We start from the raw sequence: 18,069 nt of genomic DNA, 5'->3' as shown, positions 1-18,069 counted from the left end.
GTTTTGGCTTCTAGATTTGGTCCTTGACATCTATGTGCTCTTCCTGTTCTCACAGCCTTTGACAGCCCAAACAATTTGTGTTTCTGGCTAACAGTCCAGAGTTGTGTCTCTGCATTGCTCTGTGCTCACTCTGCATTCCTTAATAGCTTTTTGACGTGTTGGTTTGAGGCTCTGTATATAACCCTCAGGTTTGGAATTTTTCTGGTTGGTTTCCTCCTCTCTTTGTAACTGGCTGGCTAGTTTGTAACTGTTGCTTGGCCACCTTCTGGAGTTTCCTTCTGGCTTTCTCTTAGTGTAAGGTTTTCTTTTTTCTTCCAGGACCTGGGAGTGACCAAAGTGGGTCACATGAAGAGGATACTGCACGGGATCAAGGAGCTGAGCCGGAGTACTCCTGCCAGCGAGGCTTAGCCTCTGTTTTCACAGCCTGTGTCTACCATTCTCACTAACTGCACAGCAGTCACCTCACAAAGCAGATGTGCTCACAACTATCTCTGCTGAACAGCCAGATTTTAGCTGTTCAGAGCTCATATCAACCAAGCATGGTGCTACTTTTTTCCTGTGGGGTTATGGCTGCATCCATTGGAGAGGCACTTCCTCTGTGGTTGGCAGAGCCTCCTGGAGAGAACTCACTCACTGTTTGAAGAGCCATGTCCTGTGTCGTGGGAAGTTCTGGTTCCAGGGACAGTGCAGCACTCCTGAGAACTGCAACACAGATACCTTTACTGGATAACTTCATCACAGTAGAATCATTCAGGGCAAAAGATGTATCGGCCAGTCTTAATTCAGGAGCACCTGACAGTCTTTTCAGATCCAAAACTTTCCTGCTCATCTCTGTGTCACACCTGTATTTAGCATATTTAAGTGGGACAAAGCCTCTCCTTTCATCTTACTATTCCCTTTTTAATGCATCTGTAGTTGTGTGTAATTTGCATCTGAAATTCTAAGCCAGTGCAGACCTCTTCCAGTGAATATCAAGTGATTCTCATTCACTCATGCTTTTGCAACAAACAGTGCATGTGCTTCAGACAGGATTTGCACCAGCTGGCAGGGCCTTCTGCTGGGCCTGCTCTCCTCTACCAGCCAGGGGCAATGGGACAACCTTTAGGTTTTCACCAAAACTGTGCTGCTGAGTAATCACAGACAATTGTTCAGAAATTTGTGGCAGTAAGAAAAGAAAATTCCAGAGAGCAGAATAGTTACAGGAGATCAGTTCTGACATTCCTTCTTCTGATTTCATCTTTGGGAGACCAGGTAAAAAGGAGAGTAGAGCTAATGAGCTGTTTGTGCTGCACAAGAAGGGAGGTTTAGGACAGCTTGCTTAATCCTGAGGGATGGAGCAGCATGACTGGCAATGGCCAGGTGTAGCTTCCTGCCTGTTCAGTACCACTTCTGTGGCCACAGACATGAGAGCTGCTTCTTTACTTCAGCTTGCAGTGTAGAAAACTATTTCTGTCACAAAAGATGTAATTTAAGTCTAATACTTGTATCTTTTCACCTGTCTAGGTCTCAGTAGCTTTTCCACCTTGCTTCTGTTTCTTGCTGCCTTGCTCTTTCACTCCAGGGTGATACAAAAGATTAGAGTAGCTCAATTCCCCTGGGCTGTACCCCTAAAAGATTCCATATGCTGTCAAACATTGGGGCTTCTGTAAGAGCACTAAGAGGAGGAGGATTATTACCAAGCAAATGAGCATTATAATGAAAACTGGAACATGTAGATAAATTGCCTTTGGTACCAGCAACAGTGGAGCATGGAAAAATTAGTGCCTCTGAATCAGTTTCTAGATGGCTGACCTCAGTTGGGTGGCTGTTAAAGCCCAAGACCAGCATGCATAGTTACATCACCATCTTTATCACTGCATAGGGAGTTTGGCAACAGTCAGTGCTGTGAAATTGAGAGACAGCAGAAATTTTTAATTACTCAGTCATTTTCTGTGTATTTTTTTTATTATTACAGAGTGGCATTTGTCTGCAGACAGAAAAGTCCACATGCACAGTGGCATAAAAGATAATTTGCTGAGGACGTCACTCTTTTTTTTACTTTTTAAGTAAAGGATTTTAAAGTAAAGATTTTTATCAAATTGATATCACTTCTCTAGTCCAATAACAATGAGTCAAGTTAATTTATGTAATGATTTGTCAGTTTATAAAGGCTCTGGGCTGATTTTATTTCAGCTGGGCAAACTCCATTAATTCCCTAGTATTTCACCAAGGGTTATTGTGACTCTGCCTGTCTGTTGTAACCAGTCACATTCACCCATGTGTCTCCTCACAGCCTGGCGAGTGACAGGGCTTCTGTTAAAACTCATGAGAAGGTAAAAGAAGACTAAACATGCTAGATCTAGCTAGAGACATTTACAGTATAAATACTGTGGGGCCTGAGCAGGAAATATGTCCAGCCTTGCCCTGAATGTATTTCTCCTATGTATATGTTGGCAATTGCTTCCACAGCTGTATTTGTTATTTATCAGTACAGACTCCCTCTAACTATATTGAATTCCTGAGGTATCAGGTAGGTAAGAGTTGCAAGCATACTGTATTGTCCCACTTGCTTGTTGAGGCACAGAGCAGCATCTGAATGGAAATGAGGAGAAGTCTCAGGAGAGCCCCAGGATGCAGCCATCCCCAGTGGTGGTGTGCAGTGACCTCACAGTGTGAGCATCCCACTGACTATCCCAGAACTGTTTGTTTCTGGGACATCCATGTGCCTTCCAGGAGAGTGTAGCAGGGGCTGAGGCAGGTGATAACTCCAGAGAAGAGGTGAGATCTGTGTTTGTTCCTATCTGCAGTGAAGGAGCTGTTCTGTGAACTTTCCCCAGCAGCCTCATAGTTAAAGATGCATAAACAATAAGCTCTTGCCTTGCATAATCCTTGAGGGATTAAATTCTTGCTTCCATAGAAACAACTCCTCTCTACTCTTCCTGCCCAGAGCAACAGAGGAATCCAAAGAGTTTTTACATTCAGGTGCATTCCTTAATCCATGTCATATCCATCAAGACCTGATGGCCATTAGCCATTTACATGAGTGATGAGGCCTGCACAGATGCATCTTCATTTCTGTTGCTTTTTTGATCTGTGTGTCAATGCCTTCAGATCCTTTTTGTGCACATGCACATCTGTCAATGGGTTAACAGCCACTATATTCCTGTCTTACTTATCAGAGGCAGGAAGGGAGTTCTTCCTTCTTCTAAGACCTAGAAAATGGGATCCACATTTAACCTGAGTGCCTTTGGATATTTATTAAGGTTTAGATCTAAGAAACCCCAAAGGGTTGTAGTTCTGTATGTCTCACTGGGAACAATGCAGATTTCTGTTGGCAAGATTTTTGTGAATAGATGAAGACAATTTGTGTTGCATATCAGTGAGCTCTATCTGCAAAGTAGAGAGCCAGGTAGAACTCCTGGCTACTGCCTATTCTGAGTTTCTCTTCTGACATCTGATAATTTTTTGTGGGAGAAAAACTCAGGAGCGACAGTTAGTAAAAAATATGCTGCTTTGCCAAAAAGAGACTGTCCAGCAGTCTCAGGAGCACCAGCCTGAGAGAAGCTAGAACTGCACATATCACACAGGTGTTTAGTCCCTGAAGAAACACAGCTCCTGTGAAAGCCATACAGCACCTTCTGTTCACATCCCTCACCCTGGCAGTGGCTGCAGTGAGCTGGGCACAGGGTTTCTTCTGTTTGGATGAGGCCTGTCTGTTCTCTCACATTCTGGCACCATCCTGGATATTTAATGGCAGATTCTGTGGAATGATGGTTGGGGCTAAGTGAGATTGTGTGCAGTGGAGACTGGAGGGAGGTTTGGCTCTTGGCAGTGCCCTGCCCTGGCTGCCCTCGGGAGGCTGGTACAGCCTCTCTTCTGTACCTTGTGCGATGTCAGCAGGAGCCAGCACAGTGGCCAAGGGGAGCTGTGCTGCTGGGTGCCTGGAGGTGCTGGCTTGGCACCTAGGAGCCTCCAGCTCTGCTGAGGCCTTCTGTGTCAGTGCTAAATCTGCTTCTGCCCCCAAATCATATGGAAAGCTTCGATCATTGTTTTAGTGTTATTTAAAAATGTGCATAATAGCGATGTGATTTATAAAACAGACTGTTTACAAGACATATTTTCTATCTTAAGATGTGTGTACTGTAAAAAAAAAAAGGAAAGTATGAAAAATGATGTTTTTCTACAACTGTCAGCAGTGACTGCATGTCTGTATCATTGTCCACCGACCGTTGTTCCTCAGGGGTCTCCCCACCATTCCTGTGATCCTGTCGAAAGCATCGGGAAGCAAGTGAATCCCTGTACAGTCTTGGGAAGAAGGTTTTGTGCCTTAACAATGGGACCTGCTTCCCTCCTATTTATTTTGTTAATTTATACAGTGATTACCATGGAAATGTCTCTTGGGGTTTTTTGTACATAGTTTACTTGTTGTAAATATGTTTTTCTTGTATATAAAGTAAACGTTTCCGAGCTTCCAGTAAAGATTCTCTGTTGCTGATTTTGTTGTGAGAGGGCTGCTGTGCCCATCAAGTGGGAACCAGCTAATAAAAACCTGTGCTGTGATCAAATGGTTTTATCCTGGCTTGCATCAGAAGTTCAGAGCTTTTCCTTAGAGAGGAATGAAATGGTAAATATAAGTGTTGTAGGCTAATTTTGTAGTGTTTTTTGGGTTGCTTTAATTGGCATGGAGTAGAAGACATCAGTTTAATTTTTTTAGCTATGTCTTGTAGTGAACAAACGATATTTTAAATGTGATGCTTCTACTGGTGCTCATCTGATCAAAGCTGTGCTGACAGCAAACCCACAGCTCAATGGGAACACTGTCAGACTCAGCAGGGCTGTGTTGGTTACCCCTCCTCAGGTGCTGTTCCTGGCCATGGTGCGGTGCCAGGATGAGATGGGAGCGGTTGTTCTCTCCTCCAGCTGTGTATTCCATTTATTGCAGGCGGTATGTACAGTGACTGGAATAATGTACAGAAATGTGGGAGAAGTGAATTTTCTTGTGAAATGTAGGAACTGAGTGTTATAAATGACACCTGTAAACTTGAAACAAAAAAAATTTGGTGTGTTTGGGTGAGCAGTTCATAGAGTGGATTGTGACAAGCTTTCTCTTCTGTCTGTGCAGATTGGTGTATTCATAAGAGGCTGATAGGAAACTTCCAGCAGATTTATTTAAATTGACAGGATGGTTGTAGAGTTCCACAGTACTGTCACAAAGTGGGTGCAAAGTAAGTTACAATGGTCATGAATATTTTCTATGTGAAAAATATCTTTGTATGTGATAATTAAACAGAAGTATGGAGAGAGTAGTGTATGAAACAGGAACATCATTTTGATGTTACATACTCTTGCATGATGAAAGTGGTAAAATTTTCATTTTACTATTTTTCATTGGTTACCTGGAGCCAGAATAAGGAGAAAATAAGAACTACTGTGTATATTCACACATGCATCATTCCCTGTCAGGCTCTGCTTTAAGTGGCACTACAGAAAAAATGGAAAGAAGGCAACAGCAGAGACAGAAGATACTCTTATTCCTCTGATACAGGTGAATTAATTTTGGTCTTTTTTTATTAATGTGGCAGAAGCTAATATCAGAAAACTGTCTGCCCCACTCAGTGTGTCCCTGAGGGCTCCTGGGTGCACAGGTAATTTGCATGAAGATGCCATATCTTCAACATCATCTTCAACATCTTCAACCCTGCAGAGGGTCATTAGGCATTGGAGGGGGCTGCCCAGAGAGATTTGGAGTTCCCCTTACTGGAGGTGTTCAAGGAATGACTGGATGTGGCACTCAGTGCTCTGGGTGACAAGGTGGGGATTTGGTCACAGGTTAGACTCAATGGTCTTGGAGGTTTTTTCCAACCTCAGTGATTCTGGAATTCTGCCCAGCTCACAGAGGTGCCACTGCAGACACTGTTTGCAGAGAACTTGGAGATGCTGGTTCCTACCACCTCCGATGCGAGAAAATTTCCGAAAAGGTCCTAACCCAGGACACCATAAGCTGCAATTTGCTGCTACAAGCATCTGGTATCTGCTTGGGGCTGTCAGTGGGTTTGGTTCCCCTTGCTATTTTGTGGTGAAAGCTTTGATGAGAAAGCGAAATGAGAGGACTCTTATAAATTGCAAAATGTGTCTCTTTTGGGTGATTGTGTGCTGTGAGAAGAGGGCAGGATCTCTCAAGAGACTGCAGCACTGGGTATGTACACTTGCACATTATATATAACCATTTATACTCACCGGAGAATCAAAAGGAGGAAATGGTTTGAGAAAGGCTGAGTGGGTGCCTCAGCTGTTTTACTTTTCCCCTGTATGCCGGTAAATGGTCAAGCTCTCCCTGAGCACTGTTTGTTTAACAACTAAAAAGAAAGCATTTCATGACACTCCAAAGAGTAAATATCTGAAGTTATGGATTAACTAAGTTCCAGCAGAGCTCATGGAGGAAGAACAGATCACACTGATTCCCACTGAATAAAGCAGTAAGTGCTTCAAAAGTATTGTATCCTTTGAGATTTTTAAGTACAGCTTGCTTTAATGGAGCATGAAACTTGTAAAAAATGTCCAGTGACAAGGGGAGGGTGTCAGGACAGGCCAGAATTTTTCTGGGAGAGCTGCTGATGTATTAAAGGGAACGAGCAAAGCAGTCTGGAGGGACCCTAGTGAACAGCCACTCCAGAGCTGGAGTCAGAGACAGGGCACAGCAGAGCATTCAGCAGAGAAGTGGCTTTCTGAAAAGCCAGTGAGTGAGCTGGCTGAGCTGGCTGGGTGGGAACTGTCTGCAGCAGGGTCTTGTGTCACTCATGTGCTCTTCTTGACGCCTGCCCTCTCCTCCTCAGGTGACTCCTGCTGCAGGATGTGGAAGCTCCTCACTGTGGGGCTGCTGCTGGCTGCCTGCTCTTCCTGGGGCTGCTGCACCTCAAGTAAGCATTCTTTTCAGAGATGTCCTTCAACCTTTCCCAGTCACTGCAGTTTCATTTCCTGCTCCTCTGTTAGTCAGAGGGAGTGGCTGGAATCATTCCCGTTAGGAGGGTTTGACTTCCTTTAGCAGAGGTTGACAGTGCTGGGGCCATGGCAGCTGCCTGGTCAGAGCCCTGCTGAGCCCCATGAGATGTCAGAGTACCACAGGGCAGAGGCTGGAGCTTGCAGCACAGCACAGACAGCCCATGGTGTCTAGGGCAGCCTCTCTTGCTGTACTGGGGAGAGGCTCTTGCTCTCCTAAGTGTCCTTTGGGAAGCACCACTAGGAGTTTTCAGCCAGCTCTTTTCTCTGCTTCTGCTCTCACCTTTTTGCTTGCAGTATTTTACAGCAGTAAAGATGCAAACCAAGTCCTGAGAATCCAGAAGAGGTCAAACACTTTCCTGGAGGAGCTCAAGGCAGGCTCTGTGGAGCGTGAGTGTGTTGAAGAGCGCTGTGACTTTGAGGAGGCCAGTGAGATATTTGAAACCAAGGAAGAAACAGTAAGTTGGTTTGTTTTTAAAGATAAGATAAGTTAGCCAATCAATGATTTTCTTAAAATATTGCAATCCAGGGCACAGGAGTGCATGCTGTCAGTTCTGAACACGGATCTTTCCTGACTCCTCAGGTGTAGGCACGGTTTAGAGTGTCCCTGTGTTACAGTGATTGTCAGGTTACCCCTCTATGGGCCACAAAGTTTGGCTACTCAAGCATGTCCCACCTGACCCACCTGGTGAGGTTTGGGTCCTAGACAGTTAATTCCAATCCTTGCTTTGACCCCACTGCCTATTCTTGCTGCTACTAAGTTTTTCCCAGTCTTTCCAGTCTTTCCCCTTTGTTGTCCATTCATCAGTCCTGGCTGCTTTTCAGTGTATCTCCCAGGTCTCCCAGTTATGCCTGACAAACATTTCTCTTATCACTGTGTTCTTTCTCTCCTTCTCCAAACTCCTATTTTGAGTTGGACACTATATTTACTGTCTGCTGATTCCTGCCCCTTTCTACACTCCATTGTTGTGTGGGGTTGTACTCCCTGTTGCTGTTTTTAGCAGAGTAGGCTCAAAGCATAGGATTACCCAGTCCTTGCTGTCCCTCAGATCCCAGAGGAGAGAGGGGCTGTGCTTAGAATGCCCATGTTTTGTCTAACTGGGCTCAAGTGAGCTCAGGTGACCTACCTGGTAGAAAGTGCCAAGAAAATAGCCTGCAAGCAGAGCAGGGGAGCCTGTGCTTAGTACAGACAGTACAGGGGAATCACTGGCTGGTTTTCGTGGTTTATAGTGCCAGTCACTGCACTGCCAGGAAGAATGAGACCGATGTTACTGACCCAAGTGCTGTGTCCTGTTGGCCAAGACCACAAAACACTTAAAATCCCTCACTTGTGAAAAAATGGTTTTCTTGCTGTAATACAAGTTTTATTTCTCCACAGCTAAATTTTTGGAGCAAGTATGTAGGTAAGTAAAGACTTTGCTAATCACTTCTCCATGCTTCCTCAGGAGTTACTAGTACTCAGCCTTCCTCCTGCCATGTGTCATATACTGATTCAAGTTCTCATTCTCTCTCATAAGGGATGTGCAGAGGATGTTTTCCTGTTCTATCATACAAGCAACCTTCCTAAAACACTTGAGGTGCACCTGTACCTATCATCAGTCATCTTCCCAGAGTTAAGGAATTGTTGAATTGCTTTGATGCTCTAACCATGCCTGATGTGGTCCAGCAGTAACCTGCTGCTGTCCTGCCTGCTTCAGGCTTTACTCTTTGCTCCCCTTCTGCCCACTCCACTCACTCTGCAGATGTAATTGAGACCCCAAACAGATGGCCCTGCCTCTGGCCAAGTGCCACAGAGGTGTCACCGTTAAGTGCCAGAAATATGGCTGATACTTGGGAGTCTGGGGAGGGTCTGTTCATGTTGTTGTTTGATCTGTGAGCTCTGTATGGTTCCGCAACTGAGTTTTCCTACCTCTGTTTCAGATGGAGATCAGTGTAAACCAAATCCTTGTTCCAATGGGACCTGCAAGGACAGTATTGGAAAATTTTCCTGCATCTGTAACAAAGGCTGGGAGGGGGTTTTGTGCAGTTATGGTAACACTGCATTTAATCCACTATAAAATTACATCCTTTGTGACAGGGATTTCTGTGTGAAAGGGATGGACACTTCAGTTATTGCATGGCATATTCTTTCTTTATACTTTCTTTACTAAAGTGGTTTCTCTCTTGCTTCTTGATGGGGTAAGAAGTTTATCTGTGCTTATCTAAAGCAAAATTAACTTTGTATTGCCATAGGATAATTTTAAAGGTATGAGATATCTAAATTTTGGACAATATTGGAAATAACTCTGTGAAGCAGGAGTTTGCTTTAGAATTGAGAATTATGGTGGGGTTTTTAAATACAGGGGAAAACCCAATCCACTGCAAATATTTTATTACTGTGACAGTTCCTTCCTTGAACACAAGCTGGATACCATATTTAGTGATGAGCTTTGTATGTCACATATCATCAACAGCTTTCACTGTGGGACTTGGCACATAGTGACAGGGCATTTTCTGTTCTCCAGTCTACAGTAATCTGTTTCCTCCATCTCCCCTCTCCCTAACTCTGGATCTAGGTCTGTTTGCTGTCTAGAGCCCTGTGTGTCATTGAAGCCCACAACTGTCATTCCAAATCCATTGACAGCTGTTACCCACTTGAAGCACGATGTCACTTTGCCACCTTACCTTTCTGTGACTCTGACTTCCCAGCTCCATCTCTCTCTTGCTGTTTGTTTTCCCACAGAGGTCAAATACAGCAACTGTTCCATGGACAATGGGGGCTGTGAACATTTCTGCAGGGAGGACCCTGCTGAGCAGCATCGCTTGTGCAGCTGTGCATCGGGGTATGAGCTCAAGGATGACCACACCACGTGTGAGCCTGTAGGTAAGAGCAGGGTGTTTGTAGTGCAGCTTTGGCAGAAGATTATTCAGACTGATGTAAAAGAGTTTTAGGGGAGATTTGTCTGCAGTGCACTTTGTACTCATTTTCAAAACATCTGTTCCCTGAAGAGTAACTCTGCCTGCATTTCCCAGCTCCATACCCACTTTATGGCCATTTATCCACGTGTGTCTCAGGGAGACATAAAAGGGAATCAGGAGACTGCCTCCTCTGCCAAGCACTGAGGGACTTCCATGAAGCCTCTGAACAATATTGCCTAGGTTAGACAGAAGAAGTCCTCTAAAAAGAGGATTGGGTGACCTGGACTTTGCTAGTGAATTCTCTGCCTCTCCTGCAGTGGAGTTCCCCTGTGGAAGAGTGAAGTCAGACTACATTGAAGCCAAAGCAGACTTCAGTATTCGGCTCATTGACGGAACAGTTGGAAGAAGGGGAGGCAGCCCTTGGCAGGTAAAGAGAAAGGGATTCTTTGCCACAAATAGCTCAGGCTCTTCCTGAACTGCTCTGCCTCCCTCTCTGCTCCAGAAGGGCTCTTGCCTTGTTACTGATGGTGTTGTATGAAGTTAAGATTCCCTTTGCTTTTTCAAAAGCATCCCAAAGGTTGGAGTAGCAGGAAAAAATAATTTAGTATCTGTGAGGATTCTTGACCTTGTTCCTGTTGCCAAATTTTTGACCTTACTGTGCCAACACCGCCAAGAGAGAGGATGGTGATGGCACTCACAGCAACTGCTCTGTTGCTCCATCCTGGGGAACTCGTGGTGTGTGATATGTGCTTCAGCTCCTGCAACAGCCTTCCAGTGGAAGTGATCTTCCTGCCCTTTCTTATAAGCCTTGTCTGTCATAAATTCAAGTTAGCAGGCTTAATCAGCAAAATACGCCATGATAGGTTGGTTTGTCACAAAGAAAAGGGAGACCTCACAGATCTTACCATGGAACTAATGGATGCAAATAATTAGGGCCTGGTTCCCTTTGATATTTAAGGGCCTTTTACACCATGTGAGCTGCACCTGAGATGATGCATGGTATCTGGTGTGGGACACACCCCTCATTTGTGCTCTGTATTTTAAAGCTTTGAGTACAAAGTGCTTCTTTGCAGTGACCAGCATCACCCCATGCTGATTTGGATGAAGCCAGCCCTCATTCAGGGAGGACATTCAGAACTTTTTTGTAGGTATTTCACAAAGACTCTATTTATAGGGCTTTTGTCCCCCTGTAGAGCTTTGGCTTCAGTGAATATGACATGCTTTGGTGCTTGCTAAGTCTGGGTATTTGGCAGCACCCAAGAAGAATTAGTACAATATTCTGTGAGCTGTGCTCCATGCAGTGTCACACTTCCCTTGTCTTGTTTCAGATTATGCTGCAAAATACCGAAGGGATGTTTCTGTGTGGGGCTGTTCTCATCCATCCATCTTGGGTCCTAACAGCAGCACACTGCCTTGAGGAACACAAGGGGTTCAAAGTTAAACTTGGTATGGAAAATCACCTGTCCCTGTGTTTTTTAAATATAACTGTTTATTTCTTAACATTTGTCATCTCAGGGAAAAGACTGGCAAGTTCTGAAGACAAAAGTCCTTGGCTGTAGGAGTGGTCTGTCTATGCACTATTTAATATGCACCTTAGCATAAAACAAAGTTTAGTAAAAATCTGATTTCATTTGAGCTATTTGAGCCTTACTCTGGAAGCGAGCTGATGTCTACTGAGCACCTGCTGCTGGTCTGTAAAGTAGAAAGTCTTGGTCTCTTCTACCTGTGTTTTTCTGATGATGAAAATATTTAAGACCATCCCAATACTGAAAAAAAGTCTTGATCCCAGAAGGAGAATGTCACAGGGTCTCTTCCTGCCTTTTAATGTATTTAAACACTGTTACTTAAGAATGTTTCACTGGAGAGGTGCTGCAGAATGACAACACTGCCTTTACCTGCTCTGCTGCCCTGGAGCATGACAAAGTGTCACTATGTCAAGTAAGCACTTCTCCTGAATTAACAAAGGTAATTAGTGTTTCATTCACACTTAGATTTTTTTGACATTTTTTTCTATCTAGCATTGGTGCTGATGCATAACAGTTCAACTGCTTGCTTTCCATTAGTGAAAGGATAGATTATTCCCAGTATTTGTGGAGTCCTGCCAATATATTGTCTGTGTATATAGCCTTAAAAATTAGTATCTGTGTGCATGTTCCATACACACTGTGGATGTGCCAGATGCTAGAGAGCAGAGACAATAAGTTTATGTACATCCAGCATAAAGAAGGAATTGAAAAGTGTGTGATGTAGCCTTGGGTCCTCTTAGTGCCAGAATATTCACCTTTTCACAGAGACACATCTGTCACCACAAAAACAGTTATCATCAGAAAAACCTGGAGACATCTGTGAGCGATGAGGAGGAGAGTTCTGGGTGAAGACATTGCCCTGTGCATGTGGACAGCCAGGAAAGTGTTGGTACTGAGCCTGCACAGGTGCTACTCAACCTGTGTCTGTCAGGCTGGGATACCCCACATCCTTCTGGACTTGTCTCACTGCAGCTTGCCATCCACAGGGGCAACTGGAGGGGAAACTTGCATCTGAGTTTACACTTAGCTTGGGGAGAAGTCTTGTAGCAGCACTCATGTGGCTTTTTAGTGTCTGAAATAGAAAGTTAGTTCTCAGAGTAGCTGAAGTTTTGGAAGATGGATTTGAGTGTAACACAGTGTTGCTGTTTGTGGCTCTTGTTCCTGCATCACCAGCCTAAGAGCCTCCAGAAGTGTGTTCAGAACTCCAAGAAGATTGAACAGTTAGGTGGATGTAATGATTAAATTCAAAATCATGTTTCTGCCTTCACAGTTAATATTTTTGTGCCAGCAGCAAGATTATGATGGTCCTTATTGTGTAGAAGGAACTTGATGCATTTCCACAGCCTCTGGGTTCAGTACCTCCAGGTGTACATCCAGGATTTTTGGAATTTAAAACTCTGGGGGTGGATAACTGATCAGAAGTCAAAGAGTGTCCCCCTGGGGGTGAGGGAGTCTGTCACTGCAGGGCAGAAGGTGTAACCCAGTGGTTGGTGGGTGCCTCAGGATGGAGACAGCTGGTGGCTGTGCTGGTGTACAGAGTGTGTGGCCCCACAGCAGGCGTGTTCCTGCACAGCCACTCTGCCTCCCTCAGAGGAGATGGTCTGATAGTGCTTGAGTCCAGAGGTATTTCTGAGGCCTAAAGCAGAGTTTGTATCTGTGAAGGCAGGAATAAAGCCCTGCCAGCCAGCCCCCAGCCACAGTGGCTTCGGGCTGCCTCAGGGTGCCGTGGACACTGTCACTGCAAAGAGATTGTGATGGGAGAGAAAAACTGATTTGTGATTGTTGCTCAGTACTAGCAAATCCATCAGGGGCTGGTGCCACTCAGCACAAGACATCAGAGCAGGTTCAGCGTCTGCTCTGGCCACGTGTGAACTGTCCATGGTCTGTCTGCAGAGGAGCAAGGAGAGAGACTCAGAAATAAATGGTCTGAAAGACCAAGATCCAAAGCTGGGATTAAGAGATCTTTTGAGAATATATTTCTGTAACTACTGTGGTTTGTAAGTCCCTGTGGTTGGAGACTCTCCTTACAGTAAAAAACTTGCAAGATCTCCTTGGCAGCCTGCCAGAAAACCTAGCCCTGCCTTTCCTGTTGCAATGTATCACAAATGCCTTCTTCATTTCTGGCCCTTTTCAATGTAGATTGTTGCTTGCTGTTCCATAACTGCTTGGTCCGTGAAGTAGCCATGATCATGTAGCACAAATAGCAACTGAGGAATCTTCAGCACTGAAAAATTCCTTAAAATACAGATGTAAGATTTCAGAAAGGAATAATCTTTCCTGTCAGTCAACTTTATCTTACAAATGCTGACATTGAGCCATTCAGGCCCTGGCTATGCGGCGTAAAGCTCATATCCTGTTGTTAATGTCCTGTTTTGTGGTGCGCTTGCTCTCCCAGCTTTGAATGCAGGCTCCAAGGTGGTTGTGTTTCTCCTGACTCACACTGCACAAGTGTACTGAAATGTGAACACCACAGGGCAATTTGGTTTTTCAGCTGATGACCAGAGCTTTAGTGCTGTAGAGGTATTCATGATTTCTGTAAATATGAAAAGTTTAGAGATTTGTCCACCTGTTAAGAACACTGTTAACTTAGTACACAAATAGTTGTATTACAAGAGAAGTAAAAACATGGAGTGCAGTCCTAATAGCCGGTGTATTCCAGATGCTTTGGTCTTCACAGGAAAGGAAGCTTTGACAGCATCTGCCATCTTGTTTGCTCTTCCAGGTAAATTCCGTTTCCGTCCTGAGGCAGATGAGCAAACCATTTGGGTTGATAAATGGGTGACCCACGAAAATTACACCAAGACGACCTCAGATAATGACATAGCCATGCTGCACTTGGCTGAGCACGTGATGTATTACAAATACGCCCTCCCCATCTGCCTTCCCACCCGCAACCTGGCGGAGCAGGAGCTGACGAGGAGCGGGAAGGAGGCGGTGGTGACGGGCTGGGGCACCGCGAGCGAGCGTAACCACACCTACGCCCCTTTCCTCAATTACATCCAGATCCCCATCGTGCCCCGCAACGAGTGCGCCCAGGCCATGCGCTCCCGGATCTCTGACAACATGCTGTGTGCTGGGAGCCTGGGGGACAGGAAGGACTCCTGCCATGGGGACAGCGGCGGCCCCATGTTCACTAGATACAAGGATACTTGGTTTCTGGTAGGGCTGGTCAGCTGGGGTGAAGGCTGTGGAAGAAAGGGGAAATTTGGAGTCTACACCAAAGTTAGTCAGTACCTTGAGTGGATCCAGCACCACATAGATAAGTCAGCTCCTTTGAAGGGTTAATTCTGATCCAGAGTCTGGAATGTTGTGACTCTGTGCTAGTGACAGTATACACTATAATGTACTGTCAGATCTTCAGTATTAAATATTGAGTATGTGTTCACCTTGTGTGCTGTCTTCCTTGGTATTTATTTTTTTTTTCTCATTTACATTGGTTTGTTGCAGGTTATGTTTATTTGTGGCATGGTCCTACTTTAGCCTTACAGGCAAGAAAATATGCTCTGTTAGCCGAGATGCTGTCCATACAGCATCTACATTGTAGAAAATAAGGTTGTATTTCTGTATTTCTGTAACTACTGTGGTTTGTAAGTCCCTGTGGTTGGAGACTCTCCTTACAGTAAAAAACTTGCAAGATCTCCTTGGCAGCCTGCCAGAAAACCTAGCCCTGCCTTTCCTATTGCAATGTATCACAAATGCCTTCTTCATTTCTGGCCCTTTTCAATGTAGGCTTGGATGGATGTTTGGATCAGTGAAGAACTTCAGTCTGCTCTTGTGACAAGATTGTTAAACCAAAAACCCCAGGTATAATGAAATTTTATTAGAGTTTGTAAGAAGTTTAATATGATATCAGCAAGGAGGCTTAATACCTCTTAAATTTGTTCCTTCAGAAGCTGCCTCTGTGTTTATTACCCAGTTGAGGATTTTGAGTCATGCACTGAAGAAGTAGCAGTCTAGCCAAGGGCTTCTGTGTCGCTGGCTCTGTCTCTCTCCTCTCCTCCTCTTTTTGCCTTGAGACATGATTTAGGGATGGACAAATGTTGAAGAATAATGCTTTAAACAGCAGCCATCCCAGCAGGCCTGCACTGGGAAGTGGGAACCTGTAACACTGACTTGCACAAATGTGTTCAAAGCCAGTAAAACACAGGTCTGAGTAACAGCAGAAATTGTAATGTTGGAGTGGCAGTGGCTGTGACAGGGCCGTATTTGCCTGCCTGCAGGTGACTGCTACGAATCCTCCTGCACATTTCAGCAGAGGTTTACAGAGCAGCTTGTGTATTTTCCAAATGGATTGGTCTTACTTGCTGGAAGGTGATGGAATGTCAGAAATCTGCTCTCAAAATTTCCATATTTTCCTGAATAAATTTGTTGTAAAAGGTGGCTTTTATTACTGAAGGATATTTCTAAAGACCTTTTGATTCTCTTTTTAATGCACCTGTGTATATGTGTGGAAACACACATGCAATTTTCTTCTGGTTTTGGTTTTCTAATGTGTTTCATAGAATCCAGGTTCTCTCTCCTCTGTCAATATTTGTGATGGGTTAATGATCAAGCTCTTGACCTCATGGCTGTTCCTGCTGTGCATCCAAATCTCTTTTCTGTCTTCCTCTAAAAAACTAAAGGAAAAAGTGAGTGTAATTGCATGGTTCTGTGTAGGTGAACTCACTCTGGATCCTGTGTTTTTGAAAACATGCTGCAGTAAGCAGAGGGGTACGTGCTGCTGAATCCTGGTAAATCATTCAGCGTGGGAAGGTAATGCCAAGAAATCCCAACTTCTCTCTGTGCCTGTCACTCCCAGGTACGTGGTGGTTGGTGCCTGGCTGGGCTTGGTGTGGATGATTTTACTTGCCAAGACCATCAGGAATTGCACGGTGCCTGCTGGGACTGCTGGAGCTCCTGGCTGGTTGTGCATCTGCCCTTGGCACAAGAGCCAGCACAGCTGGGACTGGGCTGTGGCTGGGAGTGGCACCTGCTCCCCTGGAGTCTGGCCCCTGCACTCCTGTGCTCCCCATGGCTTTTCCACGGGGACTCTGGCTCAGGCCCTGCACCACAGCCTGATGTTGAACATCACGATGTCAGAGCTGTTCCTGAGCTCTTACTGGAAAGTTGAGTACCACCCTTGGACAGGAACAGCACCGTTGAGTTCAACGTGACACCACATATCCTAAGCTCAGGTCTTTGTTTCTGTCATTCTTCCCTCCAGCACCGTTTCCCTGTGGCCTGATCAAAGCCAGGTGGGCTCTGGATGAACAGCAGCTGGGGCTGGAATGGCTCTGCAGAAGCCAATGGGAGCACAGGGATGTTGTGCCCAAGTGGATTGGGAGCACAGAGGGCACAGTTAGACAGACAGAGCTGGAACATGGTGATGCTGGGGAAAAGGAGACTTTAAAGGATGCTTTTGGACAGAGTGTGAGCACAAAGGTTGACAGTTGGACAAATGGGGATGGCAGGAGATGGTTTCAGCTGGAACAAAACTCTGGTGGGCTCTGACCCAGAAACCACTGTGGGACAGTGCTGCAGTGTAGGGAGATAGAATATAAGAAAATAAAGATGGTGTAGAAAGTAATCTTACCCCTAAGGAGCTGCAGCTGGGCCAATTATCAAAGATTAGAAGCAGGCCTGGCTTTAACAGGCCACAGCTGTAAGCAATGAGAAGAAGATGCTATAAAAGAGTGGGGTGCTGGGTGAGAAGGGAGGTGGAATTGCTTTGTGAAGAAGAAAAGAGTCAGAGCTCTGAGGAGCTGTCCATGAGAAACTCCAAGAAGGTATGGAACCTTTGTGATAGGAGACAGCAGTATGGAACCCCTGCCATAAGATGACAACACTGCAGGACAAGAACTGGCTGTCCCTGAGCCCCCCGAGGCCATGGAGGAGACACCAGGCCTGGCAGGCCCAGGGTGAGCAGGGCAAGGGTCCTGCAGGACAGAACGAGACCACAGCACCTGCAGCCAGGCAGGAAGGAAATGGGGGAAATGTAACAGGGAAAACCAGTGATGGGAGGGCTCTGGCCAGAAGGGAACAGGGGCTGTTCAACCTGGGACTGGGGAGGTGGTTTGGACACACCTCAGCCCACCCCTCAAGCCACCCAGACAAGCATCAGCTCTGCTTTGGAGCACTGTGACTCCAAGGTAACAGGAGGAGCACTGTGTCATTGTGGACATTGCCCCTGGCAGGTAATAGTCTCAGTCTCACCATAAACACACCTGAATGCTTTCTTTATCATCACTGGGTCTGTCAGGAGGAGCAGAGTTCATCAAGCCATTATAAAGTTATTTTTTCAGGTCAGGAGCAATAGAACCACATGTATTGCTCAGTCTTCTGCCAGGCTTTTTGATTATAGGGACCTTAAATACCTTTATCAGTCATCCCCTATCTTGCTTTTGGATTGGAATGTTAATACCCTATTAAGTCAGTCAGATCATCTGTGCTTTCAGGTTGTGTCGGCACATCCTTGGGAAAGCCAGGCTTTGCCTCCTTTTGGAAGGCTGGTAATTTTTACAAGGCAAGTTCCAGGGCCAGCTGAGGTTCCTTAGAATACTGAGCATGGTAAGGGAGGTAAAACTGAGGGCTCAAAGGTGAAGGCAAGGGCATGTGGCAAGCAGGGACAACTGAAGTGTTTGTTTCCATTGTCTTGTTTTGGATCTTAAATCGTGGTTTGGGGCACTTTTTG

General features: G+C 45.3%; 2 protein-coding genes across 4 annotated transcripts in view; both read left to right on the top strand.

The window, feature by feature from the left end:
* Window positions 1-1,963, top strand: part of DGKD (diacylglycerol kinase delta) — a 55,539-nt gene extending 53,576 nt beyond the window's left edge. For both annotated transcript variants that reach the window (XM_058030759.1, XM_058030760.1), the window contains one exon: window positions 319-1,963. In XM_058030759.1, the coding sequence (XP_057886742.1) occupies window positions 319-408 (90 nt within the window). In that variant the 3' untranslated portion in view covers window positions 409-1,963. The remainder of the gene's footprint in view (window positions 1-318) is intronic.
* Window positions 1,964-5,971: 4,008 nt separating this feature from the next.
* On the top strand, window positions 5,972-14,784 carry PROC (protein C, inactivator of coagulation factors Va and VIIIa). 2 transcript variants are annotated; one of them, XM_058030758.1, is made up of 8 exons: window positions 5,972-6,896; window positions 7,273-7,433; window positions 8,354-8,378; window positions 8,896-9,006; window positions 9,698-9,838; window positions 10,191-10,300; window positions 11,202-11,319; window positions 14,122-14,784. In XM_058030758.1, exons 1-8 carry the CDS (start codon window positions 6,830-6,832, stop codon window positions 14,682-14,684), a joined length of 1,296 nt encoding a protein of 431 aa, XP_057886741.1. In that variant the 5' UTR covers window positions 5,972-6,829; the 3' UTR covers window positions 14,685-14,784. The 2 variants fall into 2 exon arrangements, with proteins under 2 accessions (XP_057886741.1, XP_057886740.1); XM_058030757.1 differs by having other exon boundaries at window positions 6,814-7,433.
* The last annotated feature ends 3,285 nt before the right edge of the window (window positions 14,785-18,069 follow it).

Source organism: Melospiza georgiana, chromosome 10, assembly GCF_028018845.1.
Source record: "Melospiza georgiana isolate bMelGeo1 chromosome 10, bMelGeo1.pri, whole genome shotgun sequence".
NCBI classification, from domain to species: Eukaryota; Metazoa; Chordata; class Aves; order Passeriformes; family Passerellidae; genus Melospiza; species Melospiza georgiana.
Note: the sequence above shows the minus strand (reverse complement) of the source record. Positions and strands in the feature narration are given on the sequence as shown.